The sequence below is a fragment of the Bubalus bubalis genome, chromosome 18, assembly GCF_019923935.1.
Source record: "Bubalus bubalis isolate 160015118507 breed Murrah chromosome 18, NDDB_SH_1, whole genome shotgun sequence".
In the NCBI taxonomy this organism is placed as follows: domain Eukaryota; kingdom Metazoa; phylum Chordata; class Mammalia; order Artiodactyla; family Bovidae; genus Bubalus; species Bubalus bubalis.
Window position 1 is genome coordinate 34038743 of NC_059174.1, and position 25600 is coordinate 34064342.

General features: G+C 44.4%; 1 protein-coding gene across 1 annotated transcript; it reads right to left on the reverse strand.

The window, feature by feature from the left end:
- Positions 1 to 452: 452 nt before the first annotated feature.
- DYNC1LI2 (dynein cytoplasmic 1 light intermediate chain 2) lies at positions 453 to 23811 on the reverse strand. The gene is made up of 13 exons (XM_006072095.4): positions 23650 to 23811; positions 23428 to 23501; positions 21403 to 21519; positions 17507 to 17737; positions 12032 to 12201; positions 11005 to 11098; positions 9866 to 10001; positions 7583 to 7694; positions 7046 to 7105; positions 6156 to 6197; positions 5631 to 5748; positions 4740 to 4856; positions 453 to 3417 (listed from the first exon to the last, which is right to left on the reverse strand). Exons 1-13 carry the CDS (start codon positions 23754 to 23756, stop codon positions 3317 to 3319), a joined length of 1479 nt encoding a protein of 492 aa, XP_006072157.2. The 5' UTR covers positions 23757 to 23811; the 3' UTR covers positions 453 to 3316.
- Between the last annotated feature and the right edge of the window lie 1789 nt (positions 23812 to 25600).

The following is a 25600-nucleotide window of genomic DNA, read 5'->3' on the forward strand; positions in this document are numbered from 1 at the left end:
TTAAAAAGAACAGAAAATTCAACATGCTTAAAAGTGTAATAATCAGAAACACAATTCATCTCTAATATAAAGTATCCAATTTTCTTAAACATACTTTACTGTTGCCCATTTCAGTAAGTGAGAAACATTATGGCTCTGAAATTCCTCTATGAATCCTCAAGGTTTCTAAATAAGTTAAGCAAAAATTTCTTAGCTCAATTCTGACAATCAAAAATTTACCTAAGAGGCAAGAAACTATGCTGGACAACTCACAACCCTTGCCCTTTACCCACAGCCTGGAATTCCACATACCTCAGAATATGGCTTTAAAATGTTCTTTAATAGAATTTCTGATATTTTCAAGTGAGAGAGGTATACATTTTTAGCTACATGGTAGACACCCCAAATATGACTAGTGGACAACTCAGTGTATCTCCAGCAGGATGATTTATCATAAAGAAAGTCACCAAAAATTGTAAGCAGTCTGGATTCGTGTTTATTGAAGCCAGTAATTAGAGACATCTTCTTTTCAGCACTAGAAAGCAAGGTTCCACATGACCGCATACTGCATCCAGATAGAGTCACACCCCTGGACTAAGGCTGGTGGGGGAATATATCTGCAGTCCTAATTTTTAAGTTAAAAACACCAATAAACTTAGTATAGAGACAACAGTGAACTTTCACTTACAGCATCAACATTGTTAAGGTCATGATGTACAGAGCAGTCACTTTCAATTAACTAATAAAACACATCTTCAGTTTAAATACTGGTTTAAAAATGCCAATCCAAAAAAAAAAAAAAGTGCAAACAAAATTAAATAATTCTAGCAGCATACCCGTTGCATTTTTAGGAAAGACCAATTCATGGCCTTTATCATGGCCATATCTTTAAGGTTGGGCTTGTTTCTTTGATTTTTCCGTTTTGAAGACAAACAGCAGATGTAGCCACTACAATGTATATAAATAGTCATAAAATTATCTTTAACAGTCTACCATACAAGTGTATTCTGCAAATAAAATGAATTTTACTTTAAAAAGTAAAGGCTGTTTATTGTTTGGCCTTTGGTTCCAATGCTTGAAAACCCCCAAAATAACAAAAAATATGCCCCCTCCTCCCACCCCCGCTAAAAAGAACCCTGCAGCTCCCCAAAGTTGGTAGACTTTGGCAACCACTGAGTACATGACACTATACATCAGCTTCTTCTGATCCTAGGAGTAGCCACTTGTCCCAAGAAACTAAAAGTGATTGCCAAGAAATCCTCCTTCACAAGACAGGTGTCTTGGCATTTCTTCGGTTCTAGTACATTTTATACTGACACAAAAAGTGCTTATCAGTTTAAGTGATAAAAGTAAAGTCTTGCGTTAAAATTTAAAATCACACTGTCTCCCTCCTGGATATGTGGCCTTTCAAAGAATTTTGTTTTATTTCTGAGGTCACTTATTTTGTGCCCCCAGCCCACCCCTGCCAGATGCTAGAGAGGGATAAAGTGACCCCATCACCCGTGTGGCCGCAAGCTGTCTGGCCTCTATTGGTCATTATACCACAACTATCATTCCAAGTCCGTTTACTGTCATCACCCGGACAATCTGGTAACTGGAAGCCACAATACATTAAAAAATTAAAAACAAAAACAAAAACAAAAAAGGGGGGGAAGTGTATCTTCAACAATAAAACTGGCACGAGAAACGTATTTTTATGTTTGTCAGAAAGGTAAGTAAATACTCAGCTTTCTCCTTAACAGTGTTCAGACCTTTACAAAAAAGCAATTCAAGACAGTCTTAGAGTCTTGTTATATAACACAGGATATTAAGTTACACCCAGTACAGTTAGTGGTCAGTCAAATCTGGTATGTAAAAGTAATGATATTAGGGAAGTTATGCTCAGAAACAGTACAACAAACATTCATATAAAAAAAGTAAACTCCACAGAAGTGAACTGTGGTTTTTCCCTTGGTTTGACAACAAAGGTTCTATACATTAAATTAATGGTAGTGTTTGCATTTCAACGTTTTGTGTCATGTATAAAATTAAAAGTGCTGTTTTAAATCCACAGAAGTCACTTCCAGGATGATGGTATGACACGACAATGTGCATGAATTTGCCCTAAATGGAAACACCTGAAACACTTATTTCCATAAGAAAAAAAAATGCTAGTTTATGAAAGACATAAAACAAGAGAAATGCATCATTTCCATCCTCAATACAAAACATTCATACTAATCTGTTTATCTGATAGCACTGATCAGACCAGGGAGCTAGGACAAAACCCTTTTGCATCACTGGAACTCCATGAAGGTTTCCAATGACCTTAAGGCAGAGACAGTGTAAGCCAATTAATCAGAGTGCAATTACATTAAAACCTCCCTCATGCTTTCTGTAGCACACTGCATTATGGTAAAATGAGAGGTTGGTCACCCATTCTCTACTAATAGGCCAGCCTGTGGTCGTAAAAAAAAAAATGAAATAAAAAATGACAAAGCAGAAGCTATTCAGAAAACACAATTCAAGGTAAACTAATGTTGTAACTGCTGACTTTAAACACACCCCACAGTGACTGACTGCCCCACGATGCACATGTGTGGAGCCCAACACCTCCCACGAGGACACGGCCTGGGCCATGCACGTGAGCCCTGGGCAGCTGCCATCTTTCCCACCCCCACATCAGCTCCACCTGCCTCAGGCATCCCCACACTTAACACATCTTCCACAAGGTAAAGATGCATTCAGAACAAGTCCAATTCTTATTTTGCTTAGTGTTTAGTTTGGAAACACTTCTGATTTTTAAGTTTTAAAAATGATTTGACTTCTACTGAACACACAGTATTTACTAACATTGCTCATCTCCTCCTCCGCCTCCTGCAACGTTCAGCTTCCCCAACACTTTTCTCATTCTTCCTTCCAGTCTTTCTCTTCCCTGGACTTTCTGCTACTTAATGTGCTTCCCATGAAGAAGTGAATCTGTTAACATGCAACTGGTTGGACTAGCCACCATCTGATCAATGACTTCCCGGTCTCACTGGCTCCACCCTAAAAGAAAGTGGGCCCTCTTTCTCTCCATCTATCTTCCCTTCCACAAGAGGCCCAGCTGCACTTGCTGCCCACAAGAAAGCCACACGCCTGAGAGTCCAAGGGTTATCCATCACAGAGGGGTCTGACACACAACCTTCCTAAAGGTGCATTTCACACTCGGACAGCCACTGAAGTTTTTTTTTTTTAAGTTCATCTCCCCTGCCCCAAAAAACTGATAGCATGTGCCATATCAGAAAAATCCTGGTCTTAGAGAAGATCAATATACATAGTTATTTGGTCATTTTACATATGCACTTTTTAAGGAGGATCAGGCTTCATTTTCTGTTGAAGAGTTTGTTACCATGGAGTCTGGCTTTCGAGTCATTCTATCCAGTTCTTCCTGAACATTTGTCAACACAGTCTTTTGTCCTTAAAAAAAAAAAAAAAAAAAAAAAAAAGCAGTGATGAGAGACCAGGAAAAAAAAATTTTTTTTAAGGAACATTTAAAATAATACAGATTTCTATAATCATTTTTGGTGATAATTCCAGTAAGAACGATAAAAGTCTTTTTTTCAATGTATTGTCTATAAGGAGACAGACCGTATTTCAGCCCTTCTTTATTCCAAATGCCACAGTTCTGGGCTCCCGAACTACATTACTGTCCCCTGCCTGGGGATGCCTTTGTGCCAAACACAAAGGCCTTTCTGAAAACCCTCTGAGCCCTATGCAGTCTCATCACCATCTTCCGAGAGGTGGTATTTGAGTTTCTGGCATGCAGCAAACTACTCTCTGTGCCTCAGACAGATGTTTATGTTTTGTTTCTAATACAATGGACTCATATGGAATCCTGGAATCACCATATTTCAATAAGAATATTAGACTAAGGCTGACAATTTCAACCTTGCACAAAGTTGGTGCACACATTATTGAACACTAACTGGGGCCTAAAAATGACCCCTATTTCCTCCCAGGAAATACCAGCTTATAGCCTGGGCCAGCAGACCAGACTCCTGAGTCTCCAAGAACACAAGAGCCCCTGAAGGCCCAGGCTGACTTGAGGATACAGTGATTTCCCGAGGGCTTTGATCAGAAAATACCAATTAAGGAAAACACTGTATTAATTAATATTCCTTATAGCCAATGGAAAAGTAAAACCCTTCTGAAATGGCCTCAAGCTTCCTGAGAAAATGCATAATTTTTGAGGAAGCTGGTTCTTTTGTTTCAGAGACCTCCAAGTCATAGACTTGCCCCACCTGCCCATGTGGAAGAACAGATAAGTGGGCGGTCACAGAGATGTGTATGTGTGACAAGACAGGGAGCTTCATGGAGGAGAAATGCCTGCAGAGTTCACAGGCAGCTGATGACAAGACTAGGGGGCAGCAGAGTGAACAAAATCCTTATAAAGCAACATAAAAATTAAAAAGTAAATAAAATGTCAACAGTACACTCTAGACCATGCTTTCAATGGACAGAGCTTCTACACCTGGGCCATATGTTTAGGATCTACCTCAATCCACCCAGTACTCGGTTCCTGAGAACCAAATACACATAAATCCCACCTCAAATGTGCCAAGAAACATGCATGGTAATATGGTAATTCTGTTGTAAAGTATACTGCTCAGTATAAACCAAACACCTGTCCAGAACATCAAGGGTCTGCAGGTCAGTGGAAGCAGACACTCCTGTCTACCACCTCATCTTCCAGCACCCCTCCATCCCAGGGGTCATAAATCTTTGGGGCCCTTCAGTACCTGACTTCTTGGATGTGCTCTGCACCCCACCAGCACCAGGACTTCCAGGAGAGCCTGTTTTTTTACTCAATAGACTATTGAAGAAGCTGGCCAACACCCCTTCACTTGCTGCATTATCTAAGGAAACATTAAGGAAAAAAGCATCACACAAACTGGATGACTCAATTAAACAACAAACTATTTTTCAGCTTAGAATTATCCACCTGTGGTTATGATCTTTGATACTGAGCACATTCCTTCACTGTGATGCCTTATATACTGCTACTGCTAAGGCTGATTACATGTTAGCATAATTAATTAAGTGAAACTTGTTTATATTTCTCACCTGAACCTGTACTCGAAATCATCTCCCTGTCCATGAGGCAGAAGTTTTATAAGCCCATGACATTCCAAAGGTGCTGTGAAAAACTCTCATTCAGAATACAGGCATCAAACATGCAAGAACTAAATACAATTTGAGCGTTTTGCTAAAGCCAGTATCTTGGGGTATTATTAAGTCACTGGGATGAGGGCCAAACCAGTAAGGGATGGAGCTTGACAAAGGAAGTGACAATTCATAATTGGTAAAAATATATACCTATTAAGAAGTAAAACCAAGGATTCAAAATATACATTTTAAAATGATTTATGCTGTATTCTTCCCTGAATACAGAGAGGCCTAACCAAGGCCTTTACAAAGCCAGGCGTGAGGGCCACCAATTCCAGCGAAGGAACAGGCCTTGGTCTCTGCCAACCCATGAGCTCCCTCTCTCTAAGACAGGAAGTGGAAAAACAGCCCTTGTGGGGAAGAAAACAGCTCAGCTGCCTTAAGATTCCACCTACCAAACCCACCGACTCAGCCCCTAAAGCAGGAAAGAGGCCAAGGACCCTCCAAGGAGACAGGGTACATACTTTTGATATTCGGGTCCGGCTTCTTTACTGACGTGCCTGGGGAGGCACTGGGCACGCTGGCTGGCCCTCCCCGGCCCTGGGTTCTCGGAGAGCCAGAGGGTCCTCTTGCAGGGGATTCCTAAGTCCAAAACCAAGTCGAGTCACACACAGACATCAAAATAACAGAAAATACATATTCCCAAAACAAAGACATGCCACTGTGGGATATTTTTCATAGTCTAGGGAGATAGGTGGCAGGAATGAGAGTTTGTGCTCAGCTCAGTTTCTTTTTAGATCCCAGTTTCTCCTGAAAGAAGAAATATCAAGATAACAAAGCCTGTTCACTCCAATGCCCAGAACTCTGTATTCCTTCATCAGACATTTTCTGATTTTCTACCATGCTTCTGGCCCTGGGCTTTTAGGGGGGCAACATTCCCTCTGAAAACATAAAAGCCCACATAAATATAAGCTCTCACAAATAATGGTATAAAGCTTGGCCACCCATGACACTGGCCCTTGACCCTCAGCTTAATTTAAGGTACTTACGGAGGCTCTAGTGGGCGTGGCTGGCTGCTTGGCAAGGAGTGACTGCAAAGAGAGGGATACACCGGCCATTAACGCACGCCTGCAGAGTGCACGGGTCTGGAGAAACACTTCTGAGTATTCCACTAGAGGGCACCATTAACAACAGCCAAATCATAGGGTCTACACTATAAATGCAAACATTTTAATTGATCGATGGTGGGGAAAAAAATACTTCCAGGAACCAGTTTTTAAGCTAAAGAAGTAAAGAGAGCACAGAAGGGAGGAAAAGCTGGCAGAGGAACTATCAACTCCCTCTGCTGACCTATCTGCACCATGGGGTCTAACAACAGTCTCAGTGAAACAGGGGTGGGGCGGGGTCTGCAATCTGAACCGCCAGCTTGGCTTTACTCCCCTCACCTACAAAGTGTGTCTACTGGCTCACCTCCTTCATGCACATGGCTGTGTGGGGGCTAGGTGACATACTGGAAGTGAGGTCAGGGCATTTGGTAAACTGTTAACATGGAAAATGCTATGCCAGAAAATGTACATTTACAGACAGAACAGGCACTTAAGGACTTCCCTGGTGGTCCAGTGGTTAAGACTCTGAGCTCCCAATGCAGGATGCACAGGTTCAAATCCTGGTGAGAGAGCTAAGATCCCGCATGCCACTCAGCACAGCCAAAAAAAAACCCAGAAAGGAACAGGCACTTAATAAGGTTGTAAGCCTATCGCTGCAGGAGAATCTGCAAGGCAGGTACTTTGTACTAATCCGACAAACGAGAGGGAATGACGAGAACTGGTAACAACCCCTTTGTCGCCGCAAGCTCTTTGTGGTATCCCTTAACCGTGCCCCAGGGAGCTGGCCTTCCACTCACAAAACGCCTCTGTTCCAGCCTCACTGGACTTCTTACCTGTTGCTTCATTAGAAACACCTGCTCATCCTCCGCTGCCAACTCTTTGTCATGGACCAGCTGTGAAGTGAAGCAACACACTCATTTGCAGTCACAGGCCAAGAACACCCCAACTACTTGTCAAAATTCATGCTGAAAGGAGACTCTTGGGTTCATGTCTCAACATGGGTTTCGGGAGTCTTTGCAGAGGTAGGTTTTTCTAGCCTAGCAAAGACCCTGTTTCAAGGCCAGCCCTGGCATATGGGCAAATGATATTTTAAGTCTGGCAGGTTATAAACAATACCTCCCAGCTCAGGGTCTGCAGGTGATCTCAGGAGCAAAGGGCATCTATGAAGAGGCACTCCATCCCTCATGCCACACCAGCCAGAACCACTTACATAACACCAGATTTCATCTAAAGACTTTTTAAAGGCCCTTGGATTATTATCTATTTTTTACCCCCTAAGTGGTTCAATGTGTAAGACATCTATCTTTATAAGTTAAAAAAAAAAAAAAACACAAAACCACCTACAACTCTTAAATGATTGATTCGGGTACCTTTCTCACAGGAGGTTTCACAATAAAGTCTTCATATGCATCTTCTGGCTTGACAGTTGTGAAATTTTCATGTAAAATAGCTATTTTCTTTTCATTGTCCCAGCCTGCAGGTCTAAAGGCAAAGAGACAGAAACTGACTTGCTTCTCCTTAGATGCATTAGAGAACACTCCGCACACTCCGGGTTAGAGGACCTCCAGCTGACACCCTTTTCCCCCAAGTTCTGATACGCAGTTGCTGGGCTGGCTGGTAGTCTCTGGCAGACAAGCCAATATTCACTGCAGGTCCAGTTCCATACTGAGGTCACAGGGCCAAGGCCTGAGGAGCCAGCAAAAGATCTCTCTGACTGTACATGCTGACTGACCCACAGCAAGTGTTCAGAGCTTTTCCACAACTCCACCCAGAAGGACAAGGACACCATGAGGCCCTATTCTGACAGGGGAGAATACAGAGCAACACGGAGGCCAGGGTGAAACTGTCTCTCTTGGGATCTGGCACGGAGACCCACCCATGAGTAGTCTGAAACCTCTTCTTTCTGACAATGGTCCTCTTATGGCTTGGCTAATTTTACTGATGTGTGAATATGTACCCTGGAGCAACAGGGAGTGGTAGGACCTGCACTACCCTAGGCCCAAAACCAGAGGAACACAGGAGTTTTTGAGGATCCTAAATGGGTGCTGCCCAGCTGGACATCGCAGGGCAGGATGGTACCCAGGTTCCATTAAGTTAAGCTGCAGCCTAAGGTAAGGAGCAACTGTAAAATGCCCTACATGACATACTTTTGTCTAGGCTTCCCATTCTCCATCCAACTCTAGCTCTACAGCTCTATAACCAAGGAGGTGCTTAGTCAGAGTGCTCCCCATGAATGGCTTTGCTGACTTTACCAGCTCCTGTTGGGCAACGACCAACAGGACCCAAGGTGCCAAAGACACTGCCACGACCCATGTCACCCTCAGAAGCTCTGAGCTTCTTCTCTACTCCAGACCAGCCCTGAACACGACCAGTCTCCCTATGTCTCCTCCTCCTGAGATCTTAAGTGACTTGGGTATTGACTGACTCCAAAAGCATACCACTCACTGAGAGCTTGTGGTTTTGGTGCTGGCCTGACTGCTCTGGACAACGGTTCTCTGAAATCAGTCCACGTCTCTAAGTTTGCTGTCTGGGAATCTCCCAAGTGAAGCTCTCCCTAAATGTCAAGGAGACAGCCTGTTCAGTCCCCCGAGAGCTCTGTGCTTCCTCACCTTCAGTCTTCTCCAACACCGTCCCTCCTGCCCTTCCATTCCTTCTGGCCTGCACACTCCACTCCCCTCCCAGCATCTCCCCTCTGCTCTCCCTGTGGCATTGCCTCTACTACCCCACCAGAGACCTACCCCCTCAGCTGTGTCTCTTACAGGCCACACACAGGGACCACATCTCGTTCATTTCTGTGTCCTCAGCAAAGAACGCGGTCACCTAGGAGATGCTCAGTGTTTGCTGGATGAACTGACATTCTTTTTTAAGTCAAGAGGACATCTAAGCCTAAAAACGTACAAGGCCTCTCAGAAACCACACCTTCAACATTTATTTATGCATCCACCATACTTCTCATTCTCCAGTGAGGGAATGACACAGGTTCCAAGTCTCTGCCCAGGATGGTCGGCCCCAGTGGCTCCCAAGTGTGAAATGTCAGAAACACAACAGACATTCAGTATAGCCTAAGCCCAAGCTGATGAGATGCCAGGGAGGGCACAGGCAGTCATCCTGCCAACAGATGCCAGTACACCAGACGTTGCAACAGAAAATGTCCAGGATCCCCGAAGCGCCAATTCCCTATGCTGCCACTCCTTTTCTCAGCCAGTATTTTACCAGAATTGACAGTAAGTGGCAAAAATGTTTTGACAACTTGCTTTCAATGAAAAGAGGCAGCACACCTGACCTCACTCCACCCACTTCCTTCAGACAGGAGGCAGAACGGCAAGTAATCTGGAAAGCAGCGGAGAGGTAAAGTTGGGTGTATCTACGCCCTAGGAGGTCCAACTCCAAGAACTTTGCCAAGCAAACTGGCTGTATGAGAGAAAGAGAAGCACCTCACTTGGAAGGATAAAATGTAAAGAGCAAATGTACCATAAAGAGAAGCGTTCAAAAGCATCACTCTGCCCTCTTCTGATGTCTATGTCAGTAGCTTCTTCTGTCCCTTTTTCACTGTAATAAAACTCTGCTACACACACATGCGCACACACACACACACACACACACACACACGTACACACACGCACGCACACAGGCATCACCTGTAAAGAACTCACATAAAAACTGCTTCCTTTTCCACAACTAAGGCAGGCGTGGTAAAGTGGAAACCGTATGTTTTATGAACAATGTACTTATACAACAAGTCGAGGTTTTTCTCTTCTTTAACTGATGTGTATATCAAAGCTGCTCCATCTGATCAATCTGCTTAAGGAAAACCAATTCACTGCAGGAGGAGACAAAAACAAACACATACAAGCACAACCCTCAAAGTATTAGTCACAGGTTGCTCATTTTTGATCAATACACGACTAAGACAAAGTGTTAAAATTTTAACAACGAAAAAGGGAATAGTAGCAGAGGAAGCAAGTCAAAAGCATAGAGCATGTCGATGATAGCGGGCCACATAGGCCTTTTTTTTTTTTTTTTAAACATGTAAACTGCCATCTTCTGACCGATTAGGCTGTGTCCCAAGCAGTCAAGTTACTGGTTCTAAGGCTATAGCCTGGGAAAACCCTCAGCCCCGCCAAAGCACACAGGTTCTTTCCCAGACAGATGCCCACATGTGATCAAGTGTGCCATTAAGCATAAAAGAGATGGGCACCACCATGTTACTGGCCCTCACCACTGAGCTGGACAAGCTGAAGAGCCTGAAGGAAGCAGTGGAACCCACCTTTACCCTCCCCAGCCCAGGACGTGGGGCTACTAGATTTTCACAGAAGTAAGACTCAAAAGACTGTTGACAAAGCATCTCTCTCATTGACAGGACAAAACATAATACAGGAAACCCAGAAGCATCTAAAACACTGTCATTTGGGTAATTAACCTTTTCTAAAAACAAAAAAAAGTGAAGTTTAGAAAGATTTCCAAGATACAGTAAAGATAATTTGTAATAAAATTATCACGTATCAGCTTTCTTCTTAATATGAAAGCCTAAAAAAAAAATGAAAGCCTATCATACGTGCACCATTAAAAATAGAAAGCAATAAAAAACAGGCAGAAATTAATAAGTTTCAAATACCAACACTGTAAAATTTTAAAAACTAAAAACATGTATACAGTTTCATCCTGGCATGAGACCGTTCTGGGTTGAGGAAGCACTTCACCTCTTTGAAGATGCCCCATCCGGAGCAAGCCCGGATCAACACACAGAGGGAAGCCTGTGCCCCTGGGCCCCAGCTCAGCGCCCCAAGGATACACTGAAGGCAGAATCTCCGTAGGTGTGACTGGATGAAGTCAAAGTGCTCGTCCCTGTAATCGTGCTCCTTCTCCAGGACGCTCACTGCATCACACTGCAGGGAAGACAGAAAGAGAAGGGAGTCACCCTTCTGCCTCTCTGCCTGCTGAGGTTGGGACCACTGGCTGCTTCAGAAATAAAACTATCATAGCTTCAAAGAAGGAAGCCACAGCCCAGAGTCCACGCGTTAACTGACTAAACAGACAAGAGTGAAAAGCAACTGGAGATTTTCCCCTTCATCCTGGGCCTCAGCTTCCTCACGTGTAAAGTGGGATAAAATAGCCCTGATCATCTCACAGTTGCTCTAGGAATCAAACAAGGGCACACCAGGAAACAGGCCCCCTGGACATGACTGTGCACCGCACACTCCACAGGGCTGATTCTCACAGGGTATGCTGTGAACAGCTCATGCTACACTTGGGCAGCCTACCAGCTCTGACTAAGATCACAGAACTTCTGAACCCGAAGTGTTTTTACAGCTATTTCCTTTTCATTTCTAAGAGACACAACTTTATGTCTCTATGACTACCCTTAATTTCTATTCCTACCTCATTATTTTACAAACCCTGAATCCACTTTCTTCTTTTTCCAGGGTTGCTATGTTCTTTTCTGAAAACAAGTCCAATAGACTTTAGAGACCAAAAGCCAAAAGAATTCTGCTCTTCTGTGTTCCTTTTTCACCACTAGTTTGAGCTAAATGAACTGGTTTACACAGCCTTAAGAAAACTACTTTCAGTTCCGAGTCTGCATCCCTCAATAAAGCTGACAGTGCTCCATGAGAAGATTAACTCAAGCTATAAGTAAATGTCACATTTCTAGCAGCAAGGTAAAATGACAATATTTTCTATACTGATATATTCAGTGTACCTTAATGAATCCTGAATTAGCCCAACATCCCTTTAGGAAGACACCTAATTAGAGCTTCTCCAAGTTTTTTACAGATGGTGAGTGTTCACTGACCAAACCCAGCCAACCTTACGGCTCCCACCTTTGTGCACACCACCAGCACTGGGATCCCGAGGTTATGAGTCAGCACATTGTCACCGAGAGGCAGGGCAACATTTTCTTCATCAGGACCTGAGGTCAGAGGCCCTCTTCTTTGTGGGGAACCTTGACAACCTTCCTCAGGCTCGACATAGTCTTGAAAATCTTTCACAACTACAGGTAAAGAAGGAAAAGAAAATTACACACGCATTCACACAATAAAAAATGCACAAGCCAGCTTTAGAAGACTGAAAGAGGGCGTAATAAGCACAAAATATTTAGAGTTGTGACAAACTTCCTAACTGCATCCGACTTAACTGCAGTATTAGGGACTTAGGGGTACTGATGCAAAAATCTCAATTCTGTCAGTCTGAGCAGTGTAACCTCAGAGCGGCAAAGATAGTGCCCTGGTCATCTTCAACTGTATCCAGCTCTTAACAATTAAACAGGTTTTTAAAAATCTCCTAAGGCTTCAACAGTTCCTACTCTGAAAACAAAAAGCAAACACTTCTTTTTTTGGTCCACACGGGGAGGCTTGCAGGATCTTAGTTCCCCAATCAGGGATTGAACCCGGGTCACAGCAGTGAAAGCGCTGAGTCCCAGCTGTGGGACCACCAGGGAATTCCCAACAATTTTCTTATATGTTTTACACTTTCAAAATATTAGGATAGTTGAACTGTGTTAATTCAACAGAGACAACCACTAGAAATAGGTTGTAACTTATAAAACTTCCCAGCTTTCTCATTAGAAATAGTTAAAACCACCTGATCTACACAAAAATATGCTGTTTCCACACAGAGGAGGTGTGTCCGTGGTAAAGAGTGAGGCTGCACTTGCCCAGCACCACCTGCACCTCCTCATCGTCCTCACTCTTGTGGACTTTCACCTGTAAAAGATCCCGAGGTATGTGTCATGGACCTGTCCCTACCTCACACAAGAAGGGGTCAGCGTTACCACATTCACTCCCTGGCACACACAGCCACTATTTTGGCCAAGGATGCAACCCCACAGGAGGGCCTTCAAGCTGACAGCGGTCTATGGTTTTGGTTCAGGCAAAGCCCACAGACCTGCACCTTTTTCTTGGTGCTTCAAAGTCACATGTGAGGCCAGAGAATAAGACTACTTCGTGATTAAAGCTACTTCGAGCCAGAGGAATGGGCAGCTCTACTCTTCTACAAATAACACGAGTAAAGGACCTAAAGGGACCTTTGCTCGCATCCACAACATGCTCACTGAGAAAACACAGAGGACTAGATGAACGCAAACCTGGAGAGAGGCACACGTTCTCTTCTTCACTCACAGAACAGGTTTCAAATATTTTCAAACGATGAGTTCTAATTTACAAAGAATTTAGGTTATCATTATCCAAGCTTCTGTAATTATCTGGGAACACACTGTCTTTCACATAAATTGAAAACCACTGATTAACCCCAAAAGTGTAGATGTAATGTTTCACCTCTACAACTTCTCTTTAATTAAACTCATTCATATAAAGTCATTGCCAATATAAACAACTGACTGAAGAGATCTTCACTGCATTGCATTTTGGACAAAAACAGAGAAGGGTTTTTTGATAACTGCTGAAGGATCTTGAAGGCATCAAAAGTTCCCACTTATTTTTTAAAAATCTGCTTTATTTTAGCTTTATGCAGCCAAGACCGACACACAACAAACTGCACGTTTAAAATGTAAATTTGGTTTTTGTGGGGGAAGACCTGACTTGTGTCTTGCGGAAACTCAGTTCCCTGACCAGGGATTGAATCTGGGCCACAGCACTGAGAGCCTGAGATCCTAACTACCAGGCCACCACAGAACTCCCTAAATTTGGTATTTCTGACATTATGAATACACCCCTGAGTCAGTACCACGATCAAGATGGTGCACGTATCTATCACCCCCATAAGTTTCCTTATACCTTTTGGTAATCTGTTCTCCCCACCTCCCTAACTCCATGCAATCACTGATCCACTTTCTTTCAATACAGATTAGTTTGCGTTTTCTAGAATTATATATAAATGTAACTGAGAATATGTTCTCTTTTTAGTCTTCCTACATTTTCTCTTTAAAAGCATTTTAATAGATCTTCAAGTCAATGAAAAATACAATGGCTTAACTGGGTAGTATCTGTAACTCCCCAAGGTCACATGCAGCAGTCAAACAGGCCGCAAGACAGTGAGCACGGCAGAGCCTGGAACAGGTTACAGGTGAGCCAGGTGATTGTGGGAAGGCAGGCGGAGGTGGTCGGGGGGCAGCTCCAGCAGTCTGCTCCTTGAACCTCCACTCCCAGCATGCTGCATAAACTGTGTTGTGTTCTACACATGCCATGACATAAACATGGGTGGGAAACCCTGGGCTAGGCTCCTTATTCTCTGAAGGATTGGCTTAAGTACTGCTATCCAAAAACAACAGGGAATGCACACATGTTTTTAATAATCCAGCATTTTAAAAAAATAAGCTGGAAGGCAGAGCAGATATTCCTAACAGAGGTGATGAAAAGGAATAATAAAAATAAAGTGAGGACTGTAATCTGAATAATAATGTGTATATTTCACTTAGGGCACACAAATTTGTTGTTGTTTAGTCACTAGGTGGTGCTGACTCCGTGTGACCCCATGGACTGTAGCCCGCCAGGCTCCTCTGTCCATGGCATTCTCCAGGCAAGAATACTGGAGTGGGTTGCCATTTCCTCCTCCAGGGGATCTTCCTGACCCAGGGATCGAGCCTGCGTCTCCTGCATTGGCATGCGGATTCTTTACCACTGAGCCACCAGTGAAGCCCAAGTGCACACATACTATAGTATTAACAGTTTCTCTCCAGCAGGTGGGATGGCCAGGATTTCACAGCAGGAGCCACGCACCCACCTGGGGCGTCAGATGGAGTTGGTACAGGAAGGAGCAGCGCTCTACACTACTGCTGCCACCTCCTTCTGTTCTTTTCCCTCCTGCCTCACTGATCACCTGTTGGTTCCACAGTTCTGAGAAGACTTAAGAGACAGTACCTAACTGTTTTCCTCTACCTGATAAGCAAGGGAAGCCGCCAACACAAGGCTGGAAAGAGAAGACCAACCTACACACAAGCACCACCTTCTGGCAGCTTCAGGGACTGCTCTATCCTCCCCCATCAATCCTGCTGCCAAACAGCTGCCATGGATTCAGGACCACGGGGGACCCTAATCCGGAAACAGAGCGGCTGGCCAGGGAGCAGCGTTCCAAACTCAGCTGACTGGAGACTGAAAGCAGGATGGGCGACAGCCTTTTCTTATTCAATACAATACCTAGAGCACAATTAATCTGGAAAGTGGGAGTCCTTCAAGGAGAAGATGGGCAACCGCTTTATTAAAATGTAACCTAAAACCAGCACTAACAAAGACACTCCTTCAACGGGTAACACAAAGGCGTGAATACCATTCCAAGCATCTCAGAGGAAGGGCAGTGAAAACAAGAGAGGCCCTCAGAAGATTAACCAGAGTCATGAGGCATGGATGCGGTTCCAGAATCTCTAGCTGCCCTCCAGTGTCCCCTCCTCTTCTTCCTCACAACCAAACAGAACCGTGATACTTGGAACACACGGCCACACCGACTACATCTCCTAAGGAAATGTCTTCTTAGGAAGACCATGGGCACACGCCCTTCAGTCCTTTGCTTTTCCTACATCCGGGTGCCTGCAACACAGATGTGAAGGCTGGAGCTCTAGGTGCCAAAAGGAAGTGAACCACACCCTAGAGATGACCAAGCAGTAAGCAAAAAGGAGCCTGGGTCCTTGACCTGTCTTCCTCGAGCCGCTTTCCAGGCCTGAACTAACTAACCACCTCTGGATTTCACTTGCAGGAGCAAGTAATAAAACCCAGTCTTGTTTAGGCCACTGTTATTTTGGGGCTTGTGTCACATGCAGCTCAATCTAATCCTAAGTGACACAGACATCAATGACTAAGACCACAAAATAAATTCAGTGTGTCATGGGAACACAAGCTCCCCAGGATTGGGCACCCTGTCTGCTGTATGTATCTCCAACACCTAGAAGAGACGTGGCCCCAGGCAGACACTTGCCTTCTCTGTGAAGCAAAAATATCCTTGGCCCAATGTCTTCCTTTTTTTTTTTTTCTGTTTTAACAAACCTTTACAAGGTTTATAACTCTAAGAATCTTAAACAGGTTCAGAAACTGAAATCTCCTGTGCCATTAATCTGGGTATGATGGTAAATGTGCAGTGAAAGGAAAACAGCTCTTCAGCCTCAGAACTCTTCTCAGAAGTTGCCTTTAGGGTCTCTATTTTAGGGGAAAGATCGGCTTTATCTAAAAAAGTCAGTGTTTGAGGACAGATGCGCTGAGCTGCATAACAATCACTGCAGCACACAGGCGGGAGTCCCAGGAAACATACACACACGGCAAACTAAAGAATCACCCGTTAAATTCGTGTTAGCTAATCTGAGCCAGGGGCAAGCAGAAGTTATGACAGGAAGACACCCAGCAAGAATGTCTCTGCCAGTAAGTATGAAGGTCCCGTGTGCCATGCCCCAGCAGCCCTCATTAATTCACTAAAGGGAATGATGTCATCCTGTGGAAATAAGCCAGGCGGAGCCAAGACTGCCCTGGCCAAGACAGCGCTGCTGCCGCTGCCACAGCTCCAGCCCCTGCCCCTCCCATTTCCCTGGCAAGTGGACAGAAGCTGATGTAACTGCACAGAAGCAAAGAAAACGAAAAACAAGCTTCTGAATCACAAAAAGGAAAAACAAAACAAAAACGAACTTCCTTTAAAGTTTGTTCTCAAAAGGCCTTGGATGTCCTGAGTCTTAAAATATCCTTTCATTTTAATGACAAACAAAAAAGAACTTCCTATTTCTTACTAAAATTGTATTTGCTGGATGGCAAAATGAACTAAGGTAAGAGCTGAAAGATTTATCTTTTGCGAGGCTTCCTTTAAACCTGCAAATGAAAGGGTCCATAGGACCTCAATGATATCCAGGGCAATGGACTTGCTACAGAAATCACAATAAATCTCCACACCCATAGATGCGAACTCAGCAGACAAGGGGTAAACAAGAGGAGAAAGGCTTACAGAACCGATCACATTTTAGGGGATGAGGCAAGAACACTTATTATAAAAGAAAACCAATGACAATAAGGAATACTGATTCATGTATTTTCTTCAACTGTGACAGCTGAGACAAAGACCGTGGTGAAGACTTTTTTTTGGCCACACCACACGGCTTGTGGGATCTTCCTTCCCCGACCAGGGATGGAACCTGTATCCCCTGCAGGGGAAGCACGGAGTCCCAGCCACTGGACAGAAAGGGAATTCCTGCTTTGAAGACTTTCTGACTACTGAATCGACAAAAGCAACTCTGAAATAAATGGTGCAAACAAAACAAATACTCTATAAGGGGAGCTTTGCAGCCTCTTGATCCTGTGAAAAGGAAGGTGGTTGGAATCATCCAAAGAGACCAGGGAATTTTCCAATTAGGAAAACCCTACATTACTTACACTTCCGTTCCAGCTCCCTCATTTCTTCTGGTGGAATTTTCATTTTATCAATGTGCTCACGTAAAACACTAGCCCATTTCTGTAGTGATTCCATCACAGTCCAAGGCCTAGACATATCTGCAACAAAGATGACCAGGGTCTCCGGCAAGGATTCAGCAGAAACTGCAAATTTCAGCAGGCCTTTGTGGTATAGATCTCCATCCAGAATCCACACATTGCAGCGTGTGTGATCTAAGAAAAGAAGCGAAGTTACTGATGATGACCATCGGCACAGCTGTAAAGGAGAGTCACAGCAGGAATAAATCTGAAGAAGACAGCCATAGAATCCCACACAGAACACAAAAAAATCCTAACCAGAAGACACAACAACTCTTCATCAAGGTGCCCTGTGAACTGTCCAAACTATAAAATTTCTTTAACAAAGGACATTTTAGCTTTCAGTAAGAATCAGAAAACATGAATAAAAGCTACAAAAGTTCCCTGGACAACTGTGTCATAGTCTAAATAATCCATTCTAAGATATCAGCAATCTGTGAGGCGGCAAGCTGTGGCCAAGAGCCTGTGGTTAAACAAGCTCTTCTTCTGTCAGTCACACTAAACAGTGAGCTCACATACCACAAAGGGTGCCAAAAAACAGGACCTTTGTATTTAAATGCTGAGACAAACTCATTGCTTACATAACTAAGATATGGATTATGGGATGCCTGATGATATTAAGGAATTATGCTTATTTCTGGTATAATATAATTACATTTTCAAAAATCCTAATCTTTTAGACAAACATATGGAAGTAGTCACAGATAAAAAGAAATAACGTCTGAAATTTGCTTGAAAATAATCCAACTTGGAGTAAAAAGAGGGTGTAAAGTATAGCTGACATAACACTGACCAAGAATTGATAACCTGAAGGCAGGGGATAGATATACTGGGGCTCATCAAACTCGTCTGTGTTTTAGGTAGTTTGGTTTTCCCCAGTAAAGTTAAAAACGCATATGCACAAATGTGCAAGTGCTGACCTTTAATGAAGCATATGATTCTAAAATTATACCTACATAATCAAACCGTAGAATTCTCCAAATTAATTACATAAAAATTTTTAAATATCTTTTTCAAGATAAAAAATTTTTAAATATAAGCACGTCAAGGGAGCCATCCTATTATCAAAAATATAATTTTATTAACTTCTTCCCCAATAAATTCCAACTTACACTTTAAAAAACCTGTCTTCAAATTCGGGAAAGGTCAAAAGGAGATTCTAGGTGTCCTACTGACCTCCCAGAATCCTCCTTGTTGGAAACCATTTTGGCTGAGCAATGCGTGTGCTACCAGGAAGGACCCTGAGTCAGAGTGACTGGCCAGAGACAACCCGGAAACGAATCCTATCACCATAAAATCCGAGAATTCAAGCCATGAAATCCGAGAAGTGGCAGAGCATTTCTCCTGGGTTCCCTTACCCTCCTGTGCTCTGCCTGGTGCCCCTTCCCAATGAAGTCTCTTGCCTTTTTTTAAAAGAAAAACAAACCTATCTTCAATTAGCTACCTTTTTCTGGTATAATCAATTAATTTACAGGCTGTAAAAAATTTTACATTCATGACTTTATTTCAACAGTTTACAATAAAGATATCTACATCCAACTATGCTTTCAAAACTCTTAACACATTTCAGATAGCGGTTTTGATTTGGATTCTCTGAATGCCTTCAAAACTACTGCATTGTACCTGAAGTCTGCAGATTTTAATGCCTGCCCCTCACAAGACATAGCTCCTTTCTTCCCACTGCCCACTACATATAACTCAACCCGTGTGCATGGAGATCACACACACCACAAGTGGTGTTAAATGGATACCCCAAATCCTGAAGGCAGAGGTCCTTTGACATGTCAAGTTCTACCACAAATGAAGGACAAACCAGATCCTATATTCTCTACCTAGGTGATTGTCTGCAAAATGTATATTTATAACCCAGTCACAACACAAAATTAAAAAAAGGGAGGCTGAAAAATGTATAATTAACCACAGGTAAGGACAACTATTTCATCAAAGAGGAACCTGCAAGTAGGAAGCCTAAAAAAAATCCCATAAATGCAGAGGTCAAGAAGCTTTTAAGGCAACGTAAGGAATCTGAAATAAAACTTAACATGTACTTCAACTCAAAGGCAAGTGAACATGGTTACTTTGAGGCTGGGATGAGATATGTTTATGCCCTTTGAAATAAGCATCTGTACAAATGTACGGGGTATATACATGATGTTTCATATACTTTCAAAAAGTTACTAGATCCCTTTGCTGTTCCCCTGAAACTACCACAACACTTAATCAGTTATATCCCAATACAAAATTAAAAGTTTAAAGTTTTTTTGGGGAAAAAAAATGGGTACTAGACCTACCACTGTGTTTCAAGCACTCAGCAACACTTAACACACGCCACCTCTCATTTTGTCAACTTACAAACTAGTTTCATTGCCCAATATTACTAATGAGGAAACTGAGGAACAGAGTGAAGTCAAGTTACAACTAGTGACTACAGGAGTGGGATTCTAAACCAGTCCTGCCTGGCTACAGTGCCCAAGTTATTTCCACAATCATCAAAGACAGGAAGCAAAAGACTCAGATATGTAAGGCCCCCTAGTCTAGCTCAGGGACCCCTGAGTCCCAACCCTATTACCTACACAAACTCCAGTGGGCCTAGGCGGGCACTGGAAAGCCTCTGCTCACCTCGGACAAGGAGAGTCCTCAGAGCCTTCTACCTCTCTTTCACACTGAACACAGGGAATGTTCAGCAAGGAAACGGAAGCCAAGGAAGGAGGAGCAGGAAAAAAAGTCCCTCGAGTGTTAAGATGACCATAACATTAAGATTAAAGATTTTCTCCCTCAATTTAAATAATTCTTGGAGCTCGAAGAATTAAGGTAGAAGGAACCACCTGTGATCAGCTTCTTCATTTCGGCAATAAAGAATGAGGGACTAGAGGTGGCGGAATTTGTCCTCTTGTAAAATCACTGTTACATGGTGATTCTTACTGTTTAAATGGGTAAAGGCAATTTTAAATAAAGTAATTTAATGAAGATGTTTCATCCTTAGGCTACACATATAACTTTCCTACAAATTAAAAGACCTAGGCACTAATAATTATTTATTTTAGAGTCATTCAAGATCTAACATAAAACCTGAAAGTTTAGAAAGGAGGCAATACTGACTAATGGTAACCAAAAACCATTATTCCAATTGGACTCATAAGCAAAAAACTTTTAAATGATATCTAATCCTTATAAGAAAGCTTACCATGCACTTGTAATCATCCCAAATACCCTGAAGGTAGAAAACAATTACTATCCACATTCTACAAATGTGAATTAAAAGAGAACATTATTGCCTCTGAGTCTCTATTTTCTCCACTTGGGGAAAACAAACAGAATACACTAAACAAATATCCCCCAGGAAATCAGCATTTCTACACTGTCACCAAAAAAACTCCAAAATTCTCTTGTGAATATCTGTTAAGCTGTTACATTTTGAACTACACCAATTTCAGATTTTCCACTAGAACCAACCAGAGTAACAATGGTGCCCAGATCAGCCAGCCAAGCATTTCTCTCAAAGAAAAGTCCAAGGCACTTAAAAATTTCTTAGTTTCTTATGTTTATGTGCATCTGAAACTTTACCCTCAGTATCTCCTTTTAAGTGGGGCCACCCAGCTAACAGGCCCATTCCCCATTTTGCTACCATACTCTATACAAAGAGAAGAAGGTAAAGTCCTACAAAGACACACACACACTTCATCTATTCCCCTGTGACTAATTCTCTTAGAACCAAACAGAAAATTGAGAATGCCTGGCCATTTTGCAGGAATGGTAACCAAGGACTCAGACACCTGCATGGGTATCAATGCTTCACTCACCATCTCGGTCCTCATCGTGGACGCTGAGGTAGAGATACTCTAGGCCTCTTCCTTTTTTGCCATGCTCAGCTCCTTGAAGTTTAGTCATGAGGGTTGTTTTACCAGAACCATCTTCACCTACAAGTGATGCACGTAAGAAGACAAAGTGTACTGTTTATTCTAGGCAAGGATGGGGAGTCTGCACAATCTCTCAAGGAACTTTCATATGGAGCTTGCTACAGAGGTCTCATCTGCATTCATAAACAAAGCAGGCCCTGCTGCAAGAGTAGTCAGGGTGGGGAAGAGTGAGAAAGGTGGTAATTTCCAAGATCTCAAATGACAATCTACTGCAGCCATCCTTACCTCCCAAGGAAAGGAAGAAGGCAGGTCCACAGACCCTATCTACAATTTATAAGACACGCATATGGAAAAGTGAAAGTAAAAGGTGGGGCTAGTGTCTCACAAAATAAACTTCTGCCCCAAGAAAAGCAAATCTTCAAAATATAATCAACCTTAATGAAAAAAACTCTAACCCTGCCTCATAACCATGAATGATGGGCTGCTTTTCACTTTCAATTTTCGTGCATTTCTTTTGTAAGCACCCTGAAGGCTAGGAAACCAATGAAAATAATCACTGACCTAAGCAAAACTCTTAAAGCGCAACCTTAGTAACCACCAAGCCCCCCCTCGTCCCCCTCCACCCAGTGAAAAACTCCCCTCCCCCAGCCTCAAAAAAAAACCTTAAACATCAGAAGGAGCCACCACCAAGAAACACTGCTGGCACTCCTTGGATTTAATAATACAGAATTATGGACCAGGAAAACTGAAAGGCAATCCACAGATCCAAGTTCTCTCCGCCCCCAATGCCACTCTCACTCAGGCCCTCCGCATCCCATCTGGACTGCCAGAGTCCCCTTTCTAAACAGAGATCTGGTGCCCTGGATCCCCCAATTTGTGAAGACCCCTAAGCATTTTCCGTTACCTGCTACAGTGGTCATCAACTAAACACCATCCATTCCCCTCAAAAACAGTGGGAAAACCACCCTCCAAGTGATTCCCATGAGAATCAGACCGTAGAGGTGAAATAAAAAGCCCCCAAGAATCAAGTGGCTTCAGGAAAAAGCAGCGACTCTTCAGCCTTCCACAGTGTACCTCCACCTTACCTCATCAGTCACCTTCCACAAGGAGGCTGTGCTAGCTTCCACCCTCCTCCATCCTCGTCACCTCTGTGTTCCTGAGAATACTAACCCTCTGCGGCCCTGCATGTTGACACTCATCCTTCAAAACACCTAACTCCAAACAGCAGCAAGCCATGGCTGATGCTCCAGAATCATCTGCCTATGCCCAGGACATCTATCCCATCTCACTAGACTGCGATTCTTGGGTAGTGTCTGCGGGATGTCTGTACAGTCCTTAGATCCAACCTGGGCAGTACAGGACTCACTCAACAAATGGGTGTTGGCTGTATGAATGAACCCAGCCAACGCCTCTCTCTAAACAGAGATGCTGAGAGACCTAAGCCAGGTAACCCAGCAGTGAAGCCTGAAACAATGCAGGAAAAGTCCCTGGTGGGGACTCCGAAGCCTGCTGCCCTTTGCGGCGTTCCTCTCACCTTACACTGCTTCATCAAGATCGAGAAATGGCTCCTGTGGCATCTCCTCCCAATCCGACGACCCCCAGTTCACCGCATTCCCCCCGCCTCCTCCGCTAACCTCCTCATCCAGTCCCTCCCTTCTTTATGCCCAGTTTGGTGAACTTCGAGGCTAGGAGCGCAGGAAGTCAGGGACATTTAAAGCAAAGCTAATAATGCGGCCAAGCGACTAAGGAATGTGCCGAGAGCACTTGCCAGCATCCCTGGGCTCTCGAAAAGGGGCAGCGTCCCGACCTCGGCCGTGGTGACTCGGCCACACTAGGGCTATCCAGCCAGGGTCTCCAGGCCCTCCCGAGCAGGCAGGCGGCAGAGGAGAGGAAGGCAGGGACCAGGGAGAGGGCGCCCCGCCTAGCTCACCCCAGCTTCCCGGACAACGCCCCGCCGGCGGTGCTCACCGAAAACCAGAATGTTCTTGCCGGACGGTAGCTTGGATCTGGCGCGGGTGGACACCTCGCTCAGGATCGAGGACCTGTGGGAAAACGGCAGAGCGGTCGGCCCCGGGGCCAGCCTGAAACTGACCGGTCCGCGACTGCCCGTCAGTCCGTCCGACGGTCCGCCCCGCCCGGTCGCACCCTCCCCGGACCGGCTGCCCTAGTCCGGCCGCCCCGCAGTCTCACCACAGACTCTGGCCCTCCTCCTCCTCACTGGTCAGGTCGCCGGCGGCCGCCACCGCGGGCCCGTTGGGGCCCAGCAGCAGCTTCTTCTCCACCCCCACCGGCGCCATCTTGCCAACTGCAGCCACAAAGAGGGCCCTCCCCCGGGCTCGCCGAGGACCCGCGAGGACCCCGCCGGGCCTCCCGCGCCCGCCGCGCCCCGCGCCGCCCGCCCCGCACGGTCCGCGCCACTCGCCGGACTCCGCCGGGCTTGCGAAGTCCTCGGGCTCCTGCAGGGTCGTGAGGCCACCTCAGTGGTAGGAGGTGGGCGGTGGTCAGGCAGCTGCCTGGGCAGCCCTGCTTCGGGAGGCGGCGGTGCTAGCGGGAGCCGCCCGGGCGGAGTTCGCGCTGGCGGCCTCTGCCGGCCGAAGAGCGCAACAGCACTCCTGTTCCAGGTCTTCCGTCCAGTGGCCGCTCCGGCTGCGCTGTCCCGGGGCCGAGGCACCGGACGGAGGCGCTGAAGCGAAAAGCTTAGGCTTTGGAATGAGAATACAGGATAGCGCCGTTTATCGAGCGCTTATCGTGTGCCAAGTTATCTCACTAAATCTCGTCTAACTCTCTAAGGGTGAGGAACCTGAAGCTCAGAAATCTTGAGAAACCTGACCAACGACTCAATGCTTTCCAGCTATCTTGTGATAGCATCCTGGTACTTCAGTCTTACTCATCAGTTTTAACCTATTATATATACCATGGACTTTGCCTAATCCTAATCGAGCCACGAATTGAAAGATCGGCCTTAAACGAGACTCCCCAAATACAAATATCATGCTTTTCACCTCGTCCTTCCTTGACCCTATTAAGACCACAAGGCAGTGATTTTTACGGCAGTGAATAATACACTTTTTACGTTAATAACAGGGCTTTTTTTTTTTTTTCTGGGAGCCAGGGTTTGACACCAAAAATAGTAGGCTTTAATTTCCTTTCTTCAGGAAAAGAAAGAAAAAGGAATAGATGTGAAAGGAGAAGGGGCAGGGGAGGAAAGGGGAAGGAAGAGGGTAATGGGAAGAAAAGGAAAGAAAAAATACATTTCACCTGTCCAGTTTCACTTTAGATGTGACTGCTACCTGAGGGCTCTATGGAAGCAGAGGCATTTTACAAGGCATTTCTAAATATCACAAGGAAGTAGGATATAGCAGAAAAGCAAGGAGTATGTGGGTTTCAAATGAGTAGGACTTTGATCCTGGCTCTGCCAAAAATTAAAGGATCCAACAAATCGGCATATCATCTGCCAACCTGAATGTAAGGTTCAAACAAGAGTGAAAACTTACTGAGAATTGTACCTCTGGAAGTCTAGGAAAAGCAGAGAAAGTGTTGTAAATCATAAGGCAAGTAGTATCAGAATTTTCACTGGACAAAAGACGGAGTTGAAAACTATAGGCCAGTGAAATTCATCAGCCCTAGGTGAAATTCTCTAATGTGACCAGTTGGAAAACGAAAAGATAGCACCAGATTTAGTTCCTTTTTTTTTTTTTTTTTGCAGGAGTACCAAGTAGGAGGATGCTGCTGCAGACATAGCAAATTCAGATTTCAACAGGACATTTGCCAATGCACATCGTAGACAAGAAGAAAGTGAAATGTAGGCTGGATGATGGTATCCAGGCTTGTTAAAGACCAGGCCCAGAGGGGGCTGATGAGCAAGCCCCCCTACCCGGCCCAGAGGAGGCTGCTAGGAGCCTGCTCCAATCTCCTGCCTTGGCCCAGGCAATTCAGGGTATACCATTCGCGACTTAGATGAGAATGCAGCCACACACTCATAGAAGTTGTGGATGACCTGAAGCAGGAAAGGAGGCCTAACACACTGGATGACAAACTGAGTACAGAATAAATCTAAAACTCAACAGGGACCACTGAAGTCTTGTGGGGCTTCCCTGGTGGCTCAGATGGTAAATAATCTGCCTGCAATGCAGAAGACCCA

Excerpts from the sequence above, each read along its gene's own strand:
- DYNC1LI2 (XM_006072095.4), bottom strand. The coding sequence starts at position 23,756 with ATGGCGCCGGTGGGGGTGGAGAAGAAGCTGCTGCTGGGCCCCAACGGG. Across the intron at positions 23,502-23,649 it reads GAGGAGGGCCAGAGTCTGTG|GTCCTCGATCCTGAGCGAGG; the intron begins GTGAGACTGCGG and ends GTTTTCCCACAG. Across the intron at positions 10,002-11,004 it reads ACGGAGATTCTGCCTTCAGT|ATGGAGCAGCTTTGATATAC; the intron begins GTATCCTTGGGG and ends CAGATTGATCAG.